General features: G+C 48.1%; 1 protein-coding gene across 1 annotated transcript; it reads left to right on the plus strand.

Annotated features, from left to right (window-relative positions):
* The first annotated feature begins 2,198 nt into the window (after positions 1-2,198).
* On the plus strand, positions 2,199-22,093 carry Eif4ebp2 (eukaryotic translation initiation factor 4E binding protein 2). The gene is made up of 3 exons (XM_031347530.1): positions 2,199-2,601; positions 18,165-18,350; positions 19,596-22,093. Exons 1-3 carry the CDS (start codon positions 2,457-2,459, stop codon positions 19,625-19,627), a joined length of 363 nt encoding a protein of 120 aa, XP_031203390.1. The 5' UTR covers positions 2,199-2,456; the 3' UTR covers positions 19,628-22,093.
* Positions 22,094-22,758: the final 665 nt, after the last annotated feature.

A 22,758-nucleotide genomic window follows, 5' to 3' on the forward strand; every position in this document is an offset into this window, starting at 1 on the left:
CCCCTAACCCCACACACACACTTTTTCTTTTCTTTACTTTGTGTCTTAGTTAGGGTGTGAACGGACGCCATGACCAAGGCAACTCTCATAAGGGCAACATTTAATTGGGGCTGGCTTACAGGTTCAGAGGTTCAGTCCATGATCATCAAGGTGGGAACATGGCAGTATCCAGGCAGGCATGGTGCAGGAGAAACTGAGAGGTCTACATCTTCATCTGAAGGCTGTTAGGACAAGACTGACTTCCAGGCTGCTAGGATGAGGGTCTTAAAGCCCACACAAACAGTGACACACCTGCTCCAACAAAGGCCACACCTCGAAATAGTGCCACTCCCTAGGCCAAGCATATACAAACCACCACACTTTGGTTTTGGTGTGTTTCTATGTGTATATATGTGTGTGTGTGTGTTAAGTAAGTGTGTCTGAATGTGTATGTGTGTGTGTCTGTGACTGTGTGTGATAACGTGTGACTGTGTGATTATGTGTCTGTGAGTTATGTTGTGTTTGAGCTCGGAGCCCATAGGAGGATGCTGATGTCCTGTTCCTCCATTCTCCCCCTTGCCGCCTCGTGTACTAGTTTTCTTTTTATTGCTGTGATAAAAACCATGAGCAAAGGCAACTCGAAGAGGGAAGCTCATCGTCTGTTAGGAATCAAAGTCAGGGCAGGAGTGAAGGAGGCCCATGGAACATTGCTGCTTACCTACTAGCTTGCTCTCCCTGGCTCGCTTAGCTTGCTTCTTCTACCATCTAGGAAAGCACGCACAAGGATGGCAGCCTCCCCTATACATCATCAACAAGAAAATGCCCATGGACTGGTGAGATGGCTCAGTGGTCGAGAATACTGGCTACTCTTCCAGAGGTCCTGAGTTCAATTCCCAGCAACCAGATCTTGACTCACGACCATCTGTAATGGGATCTGATGTCCTCTTCTGGCATGCAGACAGAACATTCCTACATTAAAAAATACATAAGTAGCTCTTGCCCTCTTGCTCTGTCCTCTTGCTCCTTCCCCTCTCTCCCCATTCCCCTTTCCCTCTCTCTCCACAGGCTTTTGGCAGGTTCCCCCCACACACACCTTTCCATCAACTCCCTTCCCCATGCCCAGAATAAACTCTATTCTAATCAAAAAAAAAAAAACCGAACAAACAAACAAACAAACAAAAAACCCAAGTAAATAAAATTCTAAAAAAGAAAAAGAAAATGCCCCACCCCACAGGACTGTCTAAGATACCAATCTGTTGAAGACGCTGCCTCAATTGAGGTTTGCTTTCCCAGATGACTCTAGCTTGTGTCAAGTTAAGGGAAAAAAAAATGTAACCAGGACATGTTGAGACAGGGTCTCACTGAACTTTGAGCTGGGGTGGAAGCCATCAAGCCCCAGTTATAACCTCCAGCCTCTGCTCTCCACAGCATGGGGATGCTTCTTATATGGCCATGGGTTTTGTTTTGTTGTTGTTGTTGCCTTTTCTTTTTTTGTTTTTTGTTTATTTTATTTTATTTTATTTTTTTGAGACAGGGTTTCTCTGCGTAGCCCTGGCTGTCCTGGAACTCACCCTGTAAACCAGTTTGACCTGGAACTCAGAGATCCACCTGCCTCTGTCTCCCATGTGCTGGAATGTCTGGACTTTTTAATAAAAATTTTTTTTAATGTTGATGATGGGAATTGAACTCAAGTCAGCTTTTGTTTGTTTCTTTGTTTGTTTGTTTTTTGTTTTTCAAGAAAGGGTTTCTCTGGGTAGCCATGGCTGTCCTGGAACTCACTCTGGAGACCAGGCTGGCCTCGAACTCAGAAATCCACCTGCCTCTGCCTCCCAAGTGCTGGGATTAAAGGCGTGCGCCACCACTGTCGGGCGAGTTATACTTTTAATGGTTAGATATAGATGGGAAACTGAAGTAGGCACCAGGAAAGTACTGGTTAGTTGACACTTAACACACACACCACAAACAAGTTTTCTCGGCCTGCCTTAATCACCTACACTCAGCTTCTGTTCTCTGAACTTAGCCCCGCCCCTCCAAGTCCCGCCCACCGCCCCTAAGGCTCCACCCCTCACCACTTCCTTTTTCTCGGATTTCCGGGTTCAACCTCTGCCTCTAGCCTTGGTCTACCTCAGGCCCGCCCCCAGCTACCCGCCCACTCTCCTCCAGACACGCCCCCCGACGTCATGTCCGGCCTCCATATTCCCTCCCTCTACTACCCCCTGCTCCCGCCTTCGCCCGCTTCCGGTAGTCATCGTTGCCGCTGCTGCCGCTGCTGCTCCTGCTGCTGCTGAGGCTGCAGGCGGAGGCCGGAGGACCGGGCGGCGGCGGCGGCGGCAGCGGCGGGAGCGGTATCGCAGCGGGACGACCCAGCGAGGGCGGGCGAGCCGAGAGCCTCGCGTGAGGAGCCAGAGCCGCCCGGGCCCCGCCGCCGCCGCCGCCCCCGCCGCCGCTGCACAAAGCCTTGAGCCCGCGCCGGAGCCATGTCCGCGTCGGCTGGCGGTGGCCACCAGCCCAGCCAGAGCCGCGCCATCCCCACGCGCACCGTGGCGATCAGCGACGCAGCGCAGCTACCTCAGGACTACTGCACCACGCCCGGGGGGACGCTGTTCTCCACGACGCCGGGAGGTGAGCCGCGCCCGGCCTGCCCGCCATCGCGGCTGGCGCGTGGCACTGCATGCTCGGCCAACAGCTTCCTCTCCGCGGCCCGTACGGCGGGCTGCAGACCGTGCACTCTGCACGGGGGTTTGCCTCTGGAGCTCTCCCTACGGGCTTTTCGGGGAGGGCCGTCGGGGAGGCGGAACTGGCGCGGAAGCGTAAGATGACTGGGTCTGGCTGAGCTTAAGAGTCCCGAGACGAGGCTCGCATGCACTCTGCTTGCCTCGCCCAGGGTTAACCTCCTTGACAGCATTGTTTACTTGGTTGGGGGAGTCATCACCGGTTAGGGCCGGGGGAGTCCTGACTCCCACAAGTGTAAAATAAAATAGCACCTTATGTATCCAAGAGAAGTTGAGGGCTTTAGTCGAGGCGCTGTCAGATTTCAGATCAGGGCTTTCGAGGAGCCGCTTTTAAGGTGCTTTGTCAAACAGCACACACTAGTCGGGTTGGGTTGCATGATCCTAGGGAAAGGACTTGGTGGAGAGAGGCGATGCGAAGGAAGGTTCCTGAAGTTGCTATTCAAAACATGGCCGGGAACTGTTTATTATCCCTGGAGAAGAGGTAAAGCACGTTGAATTGGTCAGGAGAGGAGGAAGCGCAAAGGTTGTTTGTCTCCGTTCTGGGCAGTTCTTTAAGAGGGAGGAGCCTGGAGAAGGGGTTCGTTGGTGCCTTAATGAAGGGAACTAGCTTTCCGTTCCTAATCTCAGAACTTTGCCTTCTTTTGGTGACCACGGGGGCTGGGCTTCAGCTAGACGGTGAAGATTTGGTTAGCTGCCCCTGCAGTCTACAGATCGCTGATCACGAGGCAGGACTCCTAACCAATCAATCACTTGCAGTTGGGCCTGGCCATCCTGGAATCTTGTGCAATTGGATGTCACAGAGTAAGGGGACCTTGCCAACACCAAGAGACAGCAATCCAGAAGGCTGTGTGTGGTAGTTAGGTTTGTGATCCTACTACCCCAACAAGAAGGGACAGGGGAATAGCAGTTTAAGACCAGCCATGGCTACATAATGAGTTTCAGGACAGCCTGTGCTACAGTGTCACACCCTGTCTCAAAAGAACAAACAAAAAACCAACCAACCAAACAAGGAAGGGGGCAAAAAAAAAAAAAAAAAAAAAAAAAAGCAAAGCAAACATCTAGGAGAAAAGTTGGCAGAGGATCCAGCCAGGCCGGTCTAGAGAAGGGATGGCAGAAAAGTATAAATGCCCTGAAAGACCTTCCAAGTGGCCCAGACAAGAGGAAGCTGGAAGCTGCTCTCCTTAAGGATAGCCGGCCAGGTTTAAGGAAAGGCAGTGGAGATCTGGTGAGAGGGTAGTGGTTTAAGTTGCTGAAGACAGCTTTCTTATTTGGTCTTTTCCAGCATGTTTTAATCTTCCTTCCTCTTCCTCTCCTTTCCCTTCCCTCCCTCCCTCCTTCCCTCCCTCCCTCCCTCCTTCCCTCCCTCCCTCCCTCCCTCCTTCCTTCCACTTGCTTTTCCTGAAACAGTGTTTCTCCACATGGCCCGTACTACCTTGGACCTCTTTTTTGTGATCCCAAACCCATGCTCTTGCATTACTGGCCTCCTGAGTGCTGGAATTTATTGACGTGTGTTATCTGGTGTAACAAAAATCAGGAAAGATCTTGGTCGGCCCCGGATGGAATTGCCTCCACTTGAACAGATAACTTTTAAGAAACAGAGATTAGCGGCCAGCACTGGCCAGTCAGAGACCCCTTGATCTCTATCTAGTTCAAGGCTAGCCCAGTGCACATAAGGAGTTCCAGGACAGCCAAGGCTACACAGTAAGAGCATGTCTTTAAAAAAAAATTCTAAGGTGTCGGAGAGAGGTCTGTAATTTACTCCAGAGGTCTTTGTGGTATTGTCAGTAAAGTGCCCGTGCTTCTAGCAGCTCAGCACACAGGCAGTAACAGGTGTATTTAGCTCTGATTTACTTGGGGGAGGAAGCAAACCTTTTATCTATACATTAATCTTGTTCTCCTGGGGAAAGCTCTAGAGAGGGAAAACTCTGTGGACATATTTCACACTCCAAGCTGCTGTGCTTTCAAAAGTAGGCAAGGCATATAGTATCCCGGTCTTGCTTTAAAGATGGAAGCTGTCTTGCAGCTTGAATCAGTTCTGAGATGCTTGGGAAGGTCTCCTGGAAATATTCGTTCATTTACTCTCCTACTACAGAGTCACTGCCTCTACAGAGCTTCTATACATGGTTGGTTGTTTTGGAGGTCGGGTCTCACTGTCCCTGGAACTCACTGAAATGCCTCTGCCTCCTGAGCAGTGCCACTAAAGGCCATCATGCCTGGCAAGTCTTTGAATTTTGATGAGGACGACTTGCTTCCTGGTTGTAAGAAGATGGTACTGTAGGGTTTGGAGCTGAGCTGGGTTTTTGAGACAGGGTCTTATGTAGCCCTGACCAGCCTCAAACTCAGCCGTCCACCTGCCTCTGCCTCTCTAATGCCAGATTTAAAAATGGCATGCTGGGCAGTCTTTTATAGCATTTAGCTCCATGGTGTTTAGAGATGTACAGTGCTTACTGATTTTTTTTCCCCTTTTGGAATTTAAGGTGGGCTTTTTGGGGGGCTAGAGAGAGGGGGCTCGTGCCTGCCAATATTGTGGAAGACCTGAGTTTAGTTCCCAGCATCCACACTGGACAACTTGTAGCTCCAGCTCCAGGAGATCAGAAATTCTCATCTCGTCTTCACCAGCATCTGCACACATGGCATATGTTACACAGATGTACACTCATTTAAAAACAAAACAAAACAAAACAAAACTATTTACTGGTATTGATGTGTGTGTATGTATGTGTGAGCATACCCAAATGTGCTCATGTGCTGTCTCACCAATGGAGGTCAGAGGGCAACTCTTGATTTCCTAATACTGGGGTTTCTGGATCAAACTCAGGTCATCAGACTTGTGTGGTGAGCACTTTTACCTCTGAGCTATCCCAGTGCTTCCTGCTTGGGAAATTTTCTGCCCTCTAGTGGATGCTTTACTTCTCACCAAGTCATTTTATCTCAGTGGTTGATAAGGTCTTCAGTGAATTTTGTGGTTAGCACTTCGCAGGAAACAAGACAGCAGACTTTGGCAGGTGGCATAGGCCTGTAGGGGAAAAGAAAGGATCAAGAATTCAAAGCCAGGCCGGGCAGTGGTGGTGCACACCTTTAATCCCAGCACTTGGGAGGCAGAGGCAGGTGGATTTCTGAGCTCGAGGCCAGCCTGGTCTACAGAGTGAGTTCCAGGACATCCAGGGCTACACAGAGAAACCCTGTCTCCAAAAAACAAAACAAAAAAGGTAAAGCATTAAGTGTAGTCCTCCCTCTGCATGGGCCCCACATCTTGATTTGGAAGGGATGGAGGCCTCGGGGTAGGATTTGACTTGTAGTTCTGGAGTTGGAACAGCATAGCCAAGCATAGCCAAGTGACTGACTTGAATTTTAGGCCTGAAAACATGAGGCTTGGATCTGGAGTCTCTTTAATGAGAAGGGAAAGGGGTGCATTTCCTTCCTGCGTATCTGAAATCTGAAGTGCCACACCCTTGGGGGCTTTTCCTGGATCACATTTGATTTGCTGAATGCTTTGTAAGTTTGGCCTTGGTGGGGCAAGACCTCTTTATTAGGTGGGGATCCATAGTAACCAAGCCCACCTGGAAGGTGTCTTAAAATTTTCCTCTGGTTTGAAAGTGAGAGCTGAAAGCACACTCACTGTGGCATTTTGAGCTGCTTTTGCGGGTATAAGGGGACTCTGCTTGTTAATGAGAGCTAGAAAGCTTGCTTCATATTCTACTGTCTACTCAGGGAGCAATGGGGAGTGGTTGGTACTTCTAGAAGAAGCTGCTGCTGCTGCCACCCCCGCAGCCTCCACAGAAGGTGAGCTTGTTCCAGTAGTCGAGTTTTCCTATCCACCAGTCAGGGTAGCTGGAGACCCCTAAGGGAAATTAACTTGTTAGTATTGCCAGCCCATTAATGTCAGTGGGTAGCTGCAGATTCAGTAGTCCATAGGACTGCCTAGTTTCTTCCTCCACCAACTTAGATGCTTACCTTCCTGGGAAAGGAAGTTGGCAGGCCTTTTGAGACATTTCTACCTCTGGAATGCTGGCTGGCGCCATCTTTCTCTGGGGAATAGGCAGAGCTATAGTGACCCATTTTAGCCTTCCTCTTTGCTCCGCTCCCTAATCACATTTCAGCTATGGGAAAGAACACGCAGGAGCAGAGAGCCACCAATCGCTGTGGCCTGCGTTCCGTGGCTCCTGCCTCTCTGCTGCTGTTGGTGTCCCAAGGTAGAGTTACCTGAGGACCATTGGAAGAATCTGGAAATAAATGAAGCCTGAAGAAGGGAAAACATTCCCCTTTAGACTAAAGTGAGCTGTATCAGAAGCATATTGGGGGACCTGCTTTTTCAGCCGATCCTTTGTTGGAAGGGTGGGGGGAGAAGGCTGCTCTCTCAGTCAGCCTGGCCCATTCTGAGCCAACACAATGCCTTTAACGTCAGTTCTCTTCTGTTTCTTGTGTGTGCCCCCGTGAACCCATGCAGAGGCCAGCGTAAAGCATTGCTTCCTCTCTACCTATCCTCGTTAGATGTGATCTGTCACTGAACCTTGAGTTTGGGTGGTTTTGGCTAACTAGACAGCACATTCTAGCAACTGACACCGCCTTCCCACCCCCAAACAAAACAAAACAGGCTCTTGGAATACAGGCCCATGCAGAGCCACACCCAGCATTTACATGGTTCTGGGGATCTGAACTCAGATGGCCACACTTAGGTTTTATTCTCAGAGAGAGATCAGTTTTTTAACTTTGGTCCTTAGCCACAGCGAACACTCCATTATTCTAAGTGAGAGATGCATATCACATTGCTTTGCCTTGTACGGGGTCGGGGAATGAGGGAGGTGGTAACTACTTTCCTTGGTAACACAGACTGCCATGGAGTGGCATTCCATAGCCTCAGCTATGTGCTCACCTGCCAGGGTGTCTGTTCACCAGCCTTCCTGCTGGATGTACGGGGACTGGCTTGCAAGCCTGCGGAAGGCCAAGGTCATTTCTTACCAAGGCAACACTGGCAGAGAAGCGAGGGGTTACAGGGAAGGTAGCCCCTCCTCTGCCTGCCAGCCAGCCTTCAGGGGACAGGGAAAGTGGCATCGGCCAGTCATCATCGGAGACCTTTCCAGGACTGGAGTCCTAAAGGCAGCTTCACAGAGGGGTTTTGTATACTTGTGAGTTCTGTAGACTTAGTAATTTGTATGTGTAAAGCCTTGCAGATCAGACAGGAAAGTTACTGCAGAAAGCTGCTCCCCAGCTACAGAGTGGGAGGGGAGGGTCCTGGGCCCTTCGTGAGTTTATTGGTGAGTGGCAGGGCTTCCTAGCTTCAAGTCTTTAGAATGAGCAAATGCTTGTGGAGAGCTTTACTCTCTATTTATAGGGCCTAAGCTCTGTTGAGACTTGTAGGTAAAGACCAACACTTTTCTTTGTGCTTGTTTTTTGTTTTTGTTTTGAGTCGATCTCAATATGTGTATGTATGCCTGGTTGGCCTCAAACTCAGATCTGCCCACCCCTGCCTCCTGAGTGCTGGGGTGAAAGGTGTGTACTGCCACACCCAACCTTACTTTGGTTTTTGAAGCACCCTAAAAACCCTGTGTATTCTTTACCTGCATGCAGTGGCCCATGTAATTCCAGCATTGGGGGTCTGAGGTCAGTAGATCACAAACAATGAAGCAAAGGCCTGGTTTTGTTCCTTATCAGGCGTCAATCAACAGCTGCCCATCCTTAGTGTTCCTAGTTTGGTTGTGTGTGTTAGAGTGTGGAGAGATGAATGATTGAGTGTGTCCCTTTGCTGTGCTTAGCTTAGTGTTTGAGAAGGGGGTCTCTCACTGAACCTGGAACTCTCTGATTGATTGGCTCATTGGTTGATTCACATTTTTGTGACAGGATTTTACTAAGTTCCCCGGGTCAGCCTTGAAAGGCACTTTGTAGCTCAGGCTGACTTTGAACATTCTTCTTTGATTCAGCCACCAAAGTTGCTGGGATTATAGGTCTTTACCACCAGCTCTGAGCAAGAACCTTCCCTCCAACCCTCAGGTAAGGTTTCTCTGTGTAGTCCTGGATGTCTTGGAACTCTCTGTAGACCAGACTGGCCCCAGATTCACAGAGATCCTGCTGCCCCTGCCTCCCGAGTACATGCCACGGCTGCATGACAAAGAGCCTCGTTTTCACAGACTGCCTCCCCTGGTTCTTAGGCCATAGCTTGAAACTAGAATTTCAGACGTGCAGCATTTTTCCATTTTAATATTGACTATAGATTCCTGTGGCAGATGTCCTGATAAATAGAATCTGTTCATTTCAGTGAGTAGCTTAAGAAGGCAAAAACCTCAATAATCAAAAATAAACTGGGAAATGCAATTCTGGCCCTGTGGCTTTCTGTTATCTGCACTTGAAGGTCTCTATCCTTGTCTAGATGTGTATTTGGTTTTCTTTTCTTGCCCAGTTCTCCTGGGTAGGGCCCACAGTGTGGTGCCGGCATGTTGATCATAGCGAGAAAGCAGTCTCCTAAGCATGTTAGCTGGGGTTCTTTTTGTTTGTTTGTTTGTTTTTTGTTTTTTTTGTTCTTTCAAGACAAGGTTTCTCTGTATAGCCCTGGCTGTCCTGGTACTCACTCTGTAGACCAGGCTGGCCTCGAACTCAGAAATCTGCCTGCCTCTGCCTCCTAAGCACTAGGATTAAAGGCATGCACCACCATTGCCTGGCTTTAGCTGGGGTTCTTATAGGTGCCTTTTCTACTAGAAGTTGATGCAATCGACTTCTCTTCCTGGTCTGTTAGATATAATCATCATGAAAGAACATTAGTGGTCTTTTGGAAGGGTGGTTTTGAGGATCAAAGCTCAAGGCCTCTTGAATACTAAGCACTCTGGCCACAGACCTTTTTTTTTTGTTGTTGTTGTTGTTGTTTGTTTTTTTAATGTAGAATAGATTTTATTCGGGGTATGGGGAGGGGAGTTGAGAGGGCAGTAGAGACAGAAAGGGAAAAAGAGGGAGAGACTAGAGAAGTAGAGGCTGGCCATGAGCACGTAGAGAGGGTGGGGAGGAGAGTGGAAGAGGGGGAAGAGAGGACAGAGGGAGAGCAAGAAGGCAAGAGAGCGAGAGCGGCCCCAGGTCTTTTATTGAGGTTATCATGTGACTTGTTTTTTATTACTTAAGGTATATTAAGGCTTGCCAGTGTCACGTCAGCCTAGTGCTCTGGCTAAGTCACTCTCGGTTCTGAGGATGAGCCTCTTTAGATTTGGGGTTGACTGTGTGTTTTCCCCTCGTGGCTTGCAGTGATGGGTAGTTAGTAGTTAGTTAGGTTTAGCACTATCAAGACCTCAACCTGGGAGACTCAGCTTGCACTTTTGCAGCTGAGAACATTTATTCCCGTGTGAGGGTCCAGTCGTGCTGCCAGGCAGTGGAAATGAGTGGTGACTTATTTCCAGAGACCCCCCTAGGCTGGGTTCATGTACAGGTCATGAGCCATTTTGGACTAGGTATTAGCTGGGTTTTGTTTTTTTCTTTTTGATTTGAGACAAGGTCTCTTGACCTTGAGTTTAAGATCTTACCTCTCCTTCCTGAGTGCTGGGATCACAGGCATGTACTACCATGCCCTGTTTATGCTTCTGCAGAGTGGTTGCCAGGCAAGTGAATACCACCTGGTCTGCATTCCCCAGGCTCTGCTGTTAGCATTAAAAAAACACCTGATTCAGCTTCCTTTGCTACCCAGACTTGAGAAAACCATATTTGCCTGAGTGCCTGTGTTAGTTATGCTGTCCTGTGCCTCCTGTGTCACCACCTTTTCTTTGTCTGTAAAGAGGGCTGCTCTCCAGTGTCTCCCCAATAATGGACCTTCCCAGTAGGACACAGCCCTTCCTCTCTTGCCACTCAGTGATCAGATGGGGACCATCCTTGAGTACTTACTTGTTTGGGGGCCTTGCTCCCTGTTAGTGGGACATGGGCTTAAAGGATTTGGTAGACCATCTACAGAACATTGGAAGTCCCCATTTACCACAGCGCTTAGTCACATTATGACAAAGGGCCTCAGGCTCCACTGTGCCTTTCGTTATAAAAACAGTTATATCAACGACAGGTTTTATTAATACTTTAGGGATTTGGTGGCTATGCAAAGTAAATGTTTGGCCACCACCGGTCTCCCAGGAGCTTCTGGCTTAGGCAGCTGGTAGTTTTCTTTGGCTTGTCAGCCACAGAACTTTTTAGCTCTGTTCATTGAGGGCCTCTATGAACAACACATGTTCGTAAAAACATTTTCCTCTGTGCTCTCTGGTGCAGGCAGACAAAACTTCTCAAGCTTGGGGCATAAACTCCTTGTAGTCCCTCACATGGCTCTGTACCTTCTGTTATAAACGGGTGGGGAGGGAGACCCAGCCTGTGGGTGCATTAAAGTCACTGCCTGCTGCTTGTCTGTTTCTGGTTTCTTGGCCAGAACTTACAGCTAGAGGGAGGGCCCAGTGGTGGAGAGCATGCATTGTTCCTGCAGAGAACTGGGGTTTGGTTCCCAGTACCACATCGGCCCCTAACGGCTGCCTGTAGCTCCAGCTCCAAGAGGCAGATCCTCCTGGCTTCCTTGGACACCTGCGCTCTTGTAAACATACCTTTGTACCTGTGGGGGCCAGGGATTGAGCTCCGGGCTTAAGGTGTGTGAGCCAAGTGTTTTTACCCCGGTGAGCCACTTTGTTGAGTCTTGTTTCTTTTAAATGTCTTTGCCTGCCTGCTTCCCCATGCTGAAGCTGCATTACAGTGGAGGGCAAGCCCAGCAGAGGCTGTGCTCACTGTGCCCAAGCTACCCATCATTCGGTTGAGCTTGAAGGACCCTTCTCATGGTCTCTGCTGCCTGCCCTGGCAGTGTTAGTCCTGTTCTTTGTAGCTTGAAGAACACGAACACAGTTTCTTTGTTGTGTCAGCCTTGCTCATGCTGGCTCTCCACCCAGTTAGTCTACAGTCCACACACTGCACACCTACGACTTCCAAGTGTGCTAGGCAAATTGCTGTAAGTTCAAGGCCAGCCCAAGCTACAGGGTGAGACCCTGTTTCCACACACTCAAAGTATGTCTTCAAGTTAATGTGTGTCAGGGACATGGACTATTTCAACTTTTAATTGATTGTCTTTGATTCTTTCAATAAACACAGATGTATCCACTAGGAAGTAAAAGAATTTTTTTCTAGTAATTAACATTTTTCTTAGAGTAGTTGGTTATTTGAAATGATCACATGTTTGTTAATCACTAACATGCTGCTTGCTATTTTTGTGTGTGTGTGTTTCATGGAGAAGGTAACTACCAAATAAGTGAATTTTTTTCACCTGCTAAAATTCAATAATTTGGTCTGGCAAGGTAATAATTTGGCTCTGCAGGTACAACTAAATAAAATTGGTCAAGACTTGTGCAGCAGGGGGTTGGGTGCCTCCAGACTGCCAAGTGGCTAATGAGGTCGCACAGCAGAGAAGGGGCTTGCTGCCAGACTTCGAGCTTTATCCCCAGGATGTGCGTGATAGGAGAGAACAGACTCTTCCAAGTTGTCCTCTACACATGTCCATGTGCACCATATAGCATTTATGCCCTCAAACACACATAGGTGTATGTACATGCACATGTGCTGAATGAATAAAATGCAGTTTAAAAATTAATGTTAGAAGAAATTCAAGACTCCCTAAGTAAATGGAGAGGCACTTACCAAGGATAGATCAAGAGATGGTGCACACAGGCAATCAAAGCTGGCATCCTTGGGAGCAATCTTGAAATTCATATGGAGCTCTAAGGGACCTGAAATAGCCATGTGATTGTCAAAAATAAAAATATAGACTTGGAGGACTCTAATCTCCTGGTTTCAAACCTTGTGATTTTGATTTGCATTTGCATGTCTATCAGTGGGAAAGAATTGAGAGTCCAGGAGTAGTGTGCCTGCCCAACACACACAAGCACAAACATAAGATACATGCAAGCACATGACGCACACTCCCTTCCCAATAAAGCTGCCATAACAATTCAAATGGGACCTCTTTTCAGCAATTGGTGCCTACAGTACAGCTGTGTGTCCGCACACAGAGGCTGTTTGGACCCACAGTTTATGGGTAGAGTTCCTAGAAAAGCAGGCAGCGAAGGTCATAATCTTGGATTAAGTCATTTCTTAGACTTGATATCAAAAGCACAAACAGACCAACAAATATACATTGGATCTCATACAAATACCAGGGCCTGAAGTAGTGACACATGTGAGTCTAGTATTTAGGATCTGAGTGTGTGTGTGCATGTGCATGATGGTGGTTATTGTAAGTTCCAGGACAGCCAGGAATTTAGAAACTTCTCCCCCCACCTGCCCCAACCCCGTCAGGGTTTCTCTGGGTAGTCCTGGCAGTCCTGGAACTCACTCTAGACCAGGCTGGCCTCAAACCCAGAAATCCGCCTGCCTCTGCTGGGATTAAAGGCGTGCGCCACCATTGCCCGGCTTAGAAACTTCTTTTTAAAAATTCTCTTTATGGGGCTGGAAAGACAGCTTAATGGTTAAGAACATTGACTGCTCTTCCAGAGGTTCTGAGTTCAATTTCCAGCAAGCACAAAGTGGCTCACAACCATCTGTAATGGAATCTGATGCCCTCTTCTGGTGTGTCTGGACAACTACAGTGTACTCATACATAAAATAAATAAATCTTAATCATGTCTCGAGAAACCATAACTAGCTAACTAAATAAATAAATCTTTTTTTAAAAGTTCTCTTTATGCCCTAAAGAATGACATCCTGTAACACATACACATGCTCCCTCTGGGTTCAATCCTCAGGACTTGGGGTGGGAAAGAGAGAGATTGGAGAGAATAGCGAACCATCAAGGGGCTATACATATATGTATGTATGTATGCATATGTATATTTTTATAAAGTTTGTGTGTGTTTGTATTCAGACTATAAAGAATAAACTGGAGGTTTTCAGCTGCACTGTGTGAAATTGGCACCTTCCCACTGCCAACTGGAGTGTGAAGTCTGAGGTCATTTGGAAAACAGATCTGCAACCGGTCAGCATGTGATTGGGCCATTCCATGTTGGGGCGTGCTCCAGGAGAATGGCTGTCCGCACCATAATCTGTACGTGGATATCTAGATCTTAAACCAGTGTCATTCCTAACGGTTAACAGATGTGGAGTACACATTACTGACATGTTCCCGACCCACCCAGGGGTGGGTTTTAGAAGGTGCTCCAGATGCTGGGGACTGCAGGGAGCAGTAGACCCCGCTGCTGATTTCCTCCATTCCTCCCTATGGTGAGCGTCATTTGTAAGTTGGAATAGGAAGAGCTCAATAGTAACTGAGGATAGTTGAAACCATGCTGTCCTAATGCAAGTTATTTGAAACTTAAGAAATCTTTGAAATTGTCCACTTAGCAATTTGTAAACACAGCAAAACCTCAGAAAAGAAAGGACCTCTATCCTGTCATTTATATGAATATAATTATAGCAGCACATTAGATTATTGTGTAGCCATAGTTAGGATTTGAATGTACTATCAAGAAATTTTGCCGGGCAGTAGTGGCGCATGCCTTTAATCCCAGCACTTGGAAGGCAGAGGCAGGTGGATTTCTGAGTTCGAGGCCAGCCTGGTCAACAGAGTGAGTTCCAGGACAGCTAGAGCTATACAGAGAAACCCTGTCTCGAAAAACCAAAAAAGAAAAGAAAAGAAATTTTGGTGATTTCTGACAAACCTGATGATCTGAGTTCAATCCTAGGTCCCACGTGGTAGAAGAGAACAGAAAACACCCCTGGTGGGGCTGGAGAGACGGCTCAGAAGTTAAGAGCACTGGCTGCTCTTCCAGAGGTCCTGAGTTCAATTGCCAGTACTCACATGATGGCTCACAACCATCTGTAATGAGATCGATGTCCTCTTCTGGTCTGCAGGTATGCATGCAAGCAGACCACTTTATACATAATAAATAAATAAATAAATAAATAAATAAATATTTTAAAGAAAGAAAAGACCCCTGGTATATACATGCATACTATCATTTTTTTAAAGATTTATTTATTATATGTAAGTACACAGACACTCCAGAAGAGGGGGTCAGATCTTATTACCGGTGGTTGTGAGCCACCATGTGGTTGCTGGGATTTGAACTCAGGACCTTTGGAAGAGCAGTCAGTGCTCTTAACTGCTGAGCCATCTCTCCAGCCCCTATCCTTTTTTTTAAAAAAAGGACATTTGGGTGCTTACCTGTAATGCCAGCATTTAGAAGGCTGAGGCAGGAGGACACTTGAGTTCATGGCCAGCAGGGGTGCATAGGGAGGTTCTGTCTCACAAAATAAAGTGATATGGGGGCTGGGTAGACAGCTCAGCCATTGAGAGCACTGCTGGTCCTGGAGAGGACCCAGATTCAGTGCCCATCACCCATGTGGCAGCTCACAACCATCCCCAGGTACACACATGCCCACATGCATGCATACATGTAGTCAAAACACTCATACACTTAAAATAAATATGACAGAAATGTATGTAGTAAATGTGCTAGATATCCCCAAGTTGATAATTACCTAATATACACATGAATCAGAACGTTATACCCCACAAATGTTGGTCAAAAGTTGGTGTGTCAGGCAAGTGTAGAGTCAAATCAGCTGAAGCTTTTCCCCTTTGTTACAGCCTTTTGCCCTATAGCCACGTTCCGTCAAGTCATAGCATGATAGTAAGCAGATCATGGGTTTCCCACAGGTTAGAGGGGAACATTAGCTGGGGTAGCTAGCTATCTGCTGTGTGACCACAGTTCTAGAGGAGCTGTGCAGCACAGTGTGGTGGACGGAGTGCTGGGGAGGTTGAGACCTGAGAGGAACCTGGAGGAGCACAGGATGGACCTTGGCACTGCCCATTGAGTGTAACAGTTTCATCTACACAGAGCATAGCTGAAGAGAGCCAGGGGGCTTTGTTGTTATTGCTGTTTGTATTGCATCCTTAGGTGGCATCAGACCTACAGTGTAACCCATGCTGGGTTCAGGGATGACAAATATGTACCGCATCAGCAACTCTCAAATGCTTAGTCAAACTCATTCTTCTACAATCTACAGTGTCTCATTGCTCATGTTTCAGATGCCTGTCTGAGTTCATGTATATGAGTGTGTCTGGTATGTCTTCAGACACCCCAGAAGAGGGCATCAGATCCCATTACAGATACTGAGTGCTGGGATTTGAACTCAGGACCTCTGGGAGAACAGTGTTCCTGTTTTTTGTTTTGTTTTGTTTTTCGAGACAGCGTTTCTCTGTGTAGCTCTGGCTGTCCTGGAACTCACTCTGTAGACCAGGCTGGCCTCAAACTCAGAAATCTGCCTGTCTCTGCCTCCCAAGTGCTGGGATTAAAGGCGTGCGCCACCACTGCCCAGCTAGAACAGTGTTCTTAACCACTGAGTCATCTCTCCAGTCCCTACTTTTGTTTTTTTTTTCAAGACAGGGTTTTCTCTGTGTAGCTCTGGCTGTCCTAGAACTCACTCTGTAAACCAGGTTGGTCTTGAACTCAGAGCTGCACCTGCCTCCCAAGTTTCTCCCAGAGGATTAAAGGCATGTGCTGCCGCATCTGGCTTGGTTTATTGGCTTTTTGAGACTAGCTCTCATTCTTATCTTTTCCTACAGAAGGTTGGAAAGAAGGTTAGCTCAGGTTGACCCCACACTGGTAGCAGTTGTCCTGCACCTCACCCCAACCTGCAACAATTGTGATAGACCATGAATTTGTCATTATGAGTGACTCTGTAACTCTGTCTCTGAGCTATCAATTTCATTTCCTTGGAGCTATGCCCCAGGTGGGATGGGTGGACTCTATAGAAATGCTGTTTGTAATCATCTGAGGACCATTCATCCGTCCATCCCCTTTTCCATACCACCTCTACCCTGTGAGCTACACCAGCAATGCATGGCTCTTCCTACCCTGGCCAGCACCGTCTCTTGTAGTATTGATTTGTGTTTCTCTGTAGATTTGGTCATGCTCTGCCCCTCTTAATGTGTGTCTGTTGCAACTTGAGTTGGGAACTTCGGGTGTGTAGTTCTTTGTTTTTAGCAGGAGATAGTGAGATAGGTCTGGTGCTGTAGTCCAGGCTGACCTGGAGCTCTTGTAAGAGCAGCAAGCTTTCCTACTTCTGTCAGGTAACATGGATCCTGTGTGGCGTAGTTGATGTGAACCTTAGGAGACTAACTAGAAGTGGGGTGTTTGGTTTACCGAATTTATTTATTTTATGTGTGTGCCATGGGCTCATATTTTCGGTAATGTGTGCAGAGGTTAAAGGACAACTTTTGGGGCTGGAAAAATGGCTCATTGCTTCGAGAGCACTGGAAGCTCTGCCAGAGCACCTGGTTCTGTTTCCAGGCGGTTCATAACATCAGTAACTACAGTGCCAGGACATCCAGTACTTCTTGACCTCTCAGTTCATTCAACACACACACAGACATGCAGGTAAAACATCCATATGTAAGTTAACAATAAATCCCGTTCACCAGGCTCCTTCCAACATATGCGAACCTGCTATTGAACTCAGGTGGCCAGGCTGGGCAGCAAGTGCCTCCACCTGCTAAGCCAACCTTCAGGTCCATATTGAAGGAATATGGTGTTCTGTTTCTCTAGAGAGGAGGCCAGCCTCCAAGCTGCCTGGGTAGCCTTTGTAGGAGTTGATTGTCTGCTTTATCACATACTTGTTTATTCTTGCTTATTCTTTCATTGGGAAAATTGCCTTGATGGGGGCTGGAGAAATGGCTCAGCAGTTAAGAGCCTGCTCTTCCAGAGGACCTGCGTTCAATTCCCAGTACTCACATGGCAGCTCACGACTGTCCGTAACTCCAGTTCCAGGGGCTCCAACAACACCCTCATACAGACATATATTTAGGCAAAACACCAGTGTACACAAAATAAAAATAAGTAAATTATTTAAAAACAACAAAAAAAACCTTTTGAGAGTTAAGTTATTGGTCTAGTAGGTCAGTAGCTAAAACAAGATTTAGATCCAAAATCAAACCCAGGTTAAATTTCTTTAAAAGAAGGAGGAGAAAAAGAAAGAAAGAAAGCACAAACTCTGTTTTGAAATTTGAAATGTTAGGATATTGGTCATTAATACAACACACTGGCTTGTGGAGCTTGAAGTCTGTAGACTGGCTGGTACACGGCACCAGTCCTGTAGGAGGCGAGGGAGGGAGGGAGGGCGGAGCTTCCTAGAAGAAGTGGTGCTGGAGAACTAGTAGGCAGAGCACCCGACCCTGTTCATGGGGAAGAGGGTAGACTCGCCTCTTGGCAGAGTTGACACTTTTAAGAATTAAGTAGCATTTAAGGGAATTCCTTGGTGGCCACTGGTCTTTGCCTGTCTGCCATTTCTCTTACCTGCATCCTGCTGGCAGAGTCCTCTTCACTCTGGGACACCCTGTGACTCTTGTCTGTTCCCAGAGCAGTGCCAACGCTGGCCTAGTCACAGCGGTCTGCCTGAGAATACGTCAGGCAGCCAGCCTCGGTGGTCTTTGTGTTGGTGCCTTCATTTATTTGAAATTCCCTGTTTCAGGAACCCGTATCATTTATGACCGAAAATTTCTGTTGGACCGCCGCAATTCTCCCATGGCACAGACCCCACCTTGCCATCTGCCCAATATCCCTGGAGTCACCAGTCCTGGCGCCTTAATCGAAGACTCCAGAGTGGAAGTGAACAACTTGAACAACCTGAACCATCACGACAGGAAGCACGCCGTTGGTGAGGGGCCAGGCTGAGCGGAGGGCTCGGGTGGACTGTCAGTATTCTGTAGATTTGGAGATGTTGCTTCATCAGCGCACAGCTGACGTTCGGCTGTATGTCTGATGTTTCCCCTAAACATGCACTAAAATGCTTTCAGTGTCCGCCTAGTTGCTTGAGAAAAAAACAATCAAATCAGGGGATGGAGCCAGGTGTATGCCTTCTGTCCAAGCGCGCAGGAAGCAGAGACAGGTAGATCATTGTGAGGCAGCCGGGCCTACCTAGGTGGACGCTGTCTTTTAAATAGCAAATCAGGGTGGTAACCCAGAAGTGGACTAGGACAGTGTCTGCAGGAGGCTGACTGTGCACATGCTTCCCCTTCCACCTCCAGTGAACCAGTGTGCACATGCACACATACACCCCACCAGCCTTAGAAAATAGACATGACCAGGGCCTGGGGGCTCACCCCTTTAATCCTAGGTGTATCTCTGAGTTTGAGGCCAGCCTGGTTCATAGAGCAAATTCCAGGGCAGCCAGGGCAACCCAGAGAAATCCTGTTGGAGGTGGGGGTGTGGGGGGGGCTTGATTTCTTCCCAGGGTAACATTATTTGGGAGCTGTTCATAGTAGGTTAGGTGAGCTCACATCTCACTCACCCCAGTCTCTGTGCTTTGTGCTCATTGCAGCTCCAATTGAGGTTTTTTTTTGTTTGTTTGTTTGTTTTCCGAGACAGGGTTTCTCTGTGTAGCCTTGGCTGTCCTGGAACTCACTCTGTAGACCAGGCTAGCCTCCAAATCAGAAATCCACCTGCCTCTGCCTCCCAAGTGCTGGGATTAAAGGCGTGCGCCACCACCGCCAGGCCCCAATTGAGGTTTTTATTTGGTTTTGTTGGGTTGTCTTTTTTGAGCCAAGGTCTCACTCTTGGCCGAGCTGACAGATTGGCCTCCACCTTGCAGCAGTTTTCCTTCCTTAGTTTCCTGTGTGCCTGAGTCAGGGTGTAAGCCACCGACCGCCACCCGCTGCAAGTGTCAGTTCACAGCCTCTCCACACCCACCCCAGATGAGATAGACCACCCGAAAGAAAAGAAGTGAGATGTTTAAATATTGAATTTGAGTAGTGTGAGTTAAGTATTGCTCTCAGGAGTAGGTGTTGGTGGCCACAGAGTATGGGACAGATTCTATTAGTTTTACCCTTTGCAGGTTGAGAAAGACTTGGTTTGCTTTGCCGTTTCTTTTTATACTAAACTTAATTTCTTTCCTTCTAACCAGGGGATGAGGCTCAGTTTGAGATGGACATCTGACTGCTGCAGTGTCGAAGGAGGCCTCGATTAGCGGCCTGTGTGCACCTGACTGGGCCAGTAGGAACACAGTGTGCAGAGAAGCTCCAATCCCCCTGCCCCCTCTGGGTGCCAAATAATGGGAGATGTGCTCTATCCAACCACATCTTCCCCTGTCTCCTCCCCTCTGCCCAGTTAAGGTTAGGTTGATGAATAAGCCCATGGATTATTCTGTGGAGCTGACCAGTCCACACATGAAAGCCATCCCTGTAGCTTCCCTGGTCATTTCCCAAAAATCTCCCTGCCCTCCTGAGACTTGCCCCAAGTCTAGGACAGTCTCCAGGCAACACCTCTGCTTGCAGGGCTTGGGGTGAAGGACATTTAGTGCCCATTGCTATTCCTGGCTCTCTGTCCTTCCCTGCAGCCTACCGCTGATGGAGCGCTGGGTGTGGGGGACGTCTGTCCTCCTCAGCACTGGAGCACAGCTCCTGTACCTCCTGCACCTCTGCTGCATTCCTGGGACGTGTGACACCAACCTCCCCTTTTCTCTGGGAGGAAGGCTTCTGGCTTGTCTTAGGTGTGATAGCTCATCCCCCCATTCCTTTACCTAATTAATTGGCACGGGTATTTTTTTTTAAGCCCCTCCTGAAGTGATCCCTTGGTGACCAGCTGGTCTTTACCTGTCTGACATTCTTTCTACCTGCATCCTGCAGGCAGTGTCTACCCATGAGTTCTGTCTGCTCCCAGAGCAGAAGTGCCAACCCTGGCCTGCACCTAGTGGGTACAGCCTGGTCACAACGGTCCACCTGAGAATACATCCGGGGCCTCAGAAGAGGCCCCAGCCATGGTGCAGTCAGCCTCGGGGGTCATGGTCTTGAAACCTGGTGCACCTTAGTAGATTGGGTGTCCTGCAGGTTACTATACCTTGAGTTTAAAGTTGACTTCCTCTTACATTTCTCCCCTACTTTGGATTTGCTTTGTGCTTGGCTGCCGAGAGAGAAGCACAGGCTAAGACAGTACATTCCTCCCGGGTCTCTTCGCTTTTCTCATCATCCATCCTTCCCTCTCTCCTTAAACTCTTTTCCTTCTGGTTCTTCCACTGGGCCATTTTCCAAATCTACATCAGAGATGCCTCCCATGTTGGTATCTGATAATATCTGTCTCTCCTTATCAGAGGAGAGAGAACTTTTATTTTTAAGATGACTACAGACCTATTTTTAGATGAGTTTTCAGTACAATTTTGAACTGCAACTTTTTTTAACAAAACATCTTCCAGTGTTGGGAAGGTTATTTTAAAAAGAAAAAAAAAAATGTTTGTAGGCAAGTCCGCTGCTGTCACTGTCCTTTGTCTCCCATAGCTCCTTCCTGTGCCCTCGAGTTTTGGGGGCTACCTGGAGTGTAGAATGGGTGTTTTGTGAAACTGGACCAGTCTACCTTGCCATGAGCTATTGAATAAAATTCCTCTCCTCCTCCCCCCTCCTCCTCTTTCTCTTCTTCTCCTCTCTTCCTCCCCTGCATCCCACTCTCCTGGTACTGTGGTCCACATGGAGATCCCAGGAGAGAGGCTTCTGACAGACAGGCTCATCCATCCATCCTCCTAGAGAGACAGTGAAGCAGTTGGGGTGCCCTGGGAGTGTCTGGTTGTATTGGATGCCTGTAGTAAGCCCTCTCAGTAGACTTCAGGTCCCCATTGGCTGGGAAAGAAAGCTGTTTGGTTTTCCTTTGAACCATGGAAAGGCCCTCTTTTATGAAGACTTTAGGAAAAAGAAAGGACATGCTCAGACCTTGGTTCTGGTTTCTGCTACACAATGTGAATAGCTCGGAGTGCAACCTCTGTGACGGTCACTGTCTCAGGAATAAGCTTGGGGGTCTCCAACGCTTGGGGGTTCTTGGAGTCTCCAAGGTGATAATCACAAGAGTTTTATTTCTCTGTTAAATGTATCTTTTGTGTTTTTTAATTAAACTCCAAATTTCATTTCCTTTGGAGTTTTGGAAAAACTTAAGCTGTGCTGTCTTTGGGCTAAGAAGCTTGTTTAGGACCTCATTCGTACCCAGGAGCTTGATTCTTCGGGAGCAAGGCTCATGATTCTTCACACACTTGGCGGTGCCTCCTGTGGACTCTGAATCCTGCTGGAGTGAGGAGGTCGTGAGAGAAGAGCATCAGCTTCCTCAGCTGTCTGCAGCAGACGGCTTCCTCCTGGGGTACCGCTGGGAATGGATCTGAGCCGTGGGCGCTGAGCAAGGAACTGTTTCCCTTTCTTGCCATCTTGGGGAGTCTGCATGTGCGCCTCCCCTCCCCTCAGTCAGTGGACATGTTCTAGTATTCTTTGGAGTGTCCCCTTCATGGTGCAGGAGCCTTCCAGCCTTGCATCCTCTGCCAGGATCCCTCATCTCCAGGTACAAGCCTTGTCTGAAGGCCGCAGCTACTCGTTCTTTGACCTCCGTAAATCAGCATTGTAAGAGAATTGCACAAGACAAGAAATAAGCTTCCAATGATGGCAACTTTGTACATGAGCCATTTTCTAGTAAGCAGAGCCCGTTTCGGGGTTCACCTCTGGGTGTGTACAGAGCCTCACAGCTGGAGCCTTGTGTGGAGATGTGCGATGCCCTAATCTGCCAGTCACCTCCATTCCCACCCCCCTCTGAGCAAGACAGGTGTTAACATCTTAGTGACCATCTGTTCTCTGTCGTAGGGTCAACAGCCTTCATGAGGAAGAGCCTCCCTTCAGTGCCCACCAGTGCTCTCCCTTCTGAGCTCCCTGCCCTCCTGTTCTGCTGAAATAGATAGGCACTACCTTCTCTGGGGCGGAAGGAGTAGAAAAGCTGGCAAGAGTTCTGTCCTTTGGCTTGTACAGATTGTCTGTTGCTGTGTAAGAAATTACCTGCAGTGGTAAGGGCTTCTCTCGGGTGGGGGGTTCAGGAGCTGCCGAGCATGGAGACTCGAGCATAGGCTCTCAGGAAGATAGGCAGGGGTGTGGGTGTGGGCTGCTCTCATCTGGTGCTGGAGAATTCCACTTTTTTTGTGGGTCAGCAGGATCCCTTCCTTGGTCACACCCCTGTGGATCTCTGGGGAAGATGCTGTGCCCCAGCACCCTGCTTCCTCCTGAATGGTTGATCCCAGAGAAGGAGGTGGAAGAAGAAAGTTGCAGTGCCTT

The sequence above is a fragment of the Mastomys coucha genome, unplaced genomic scaffold (assembly GCF_008632895.1).
Source record: "Mastomys coucha isolate ucsf_1 unplaced genomic scaffold, UCSF_Mcou_1 pScaffold3, whole genome shotgun sequence".
Lineage (NCBI taxonomy): Eukaryota > Metazoa > Chordata > Mammalia > Rodentia > Muridae > Mastomys > Mastomys coucha.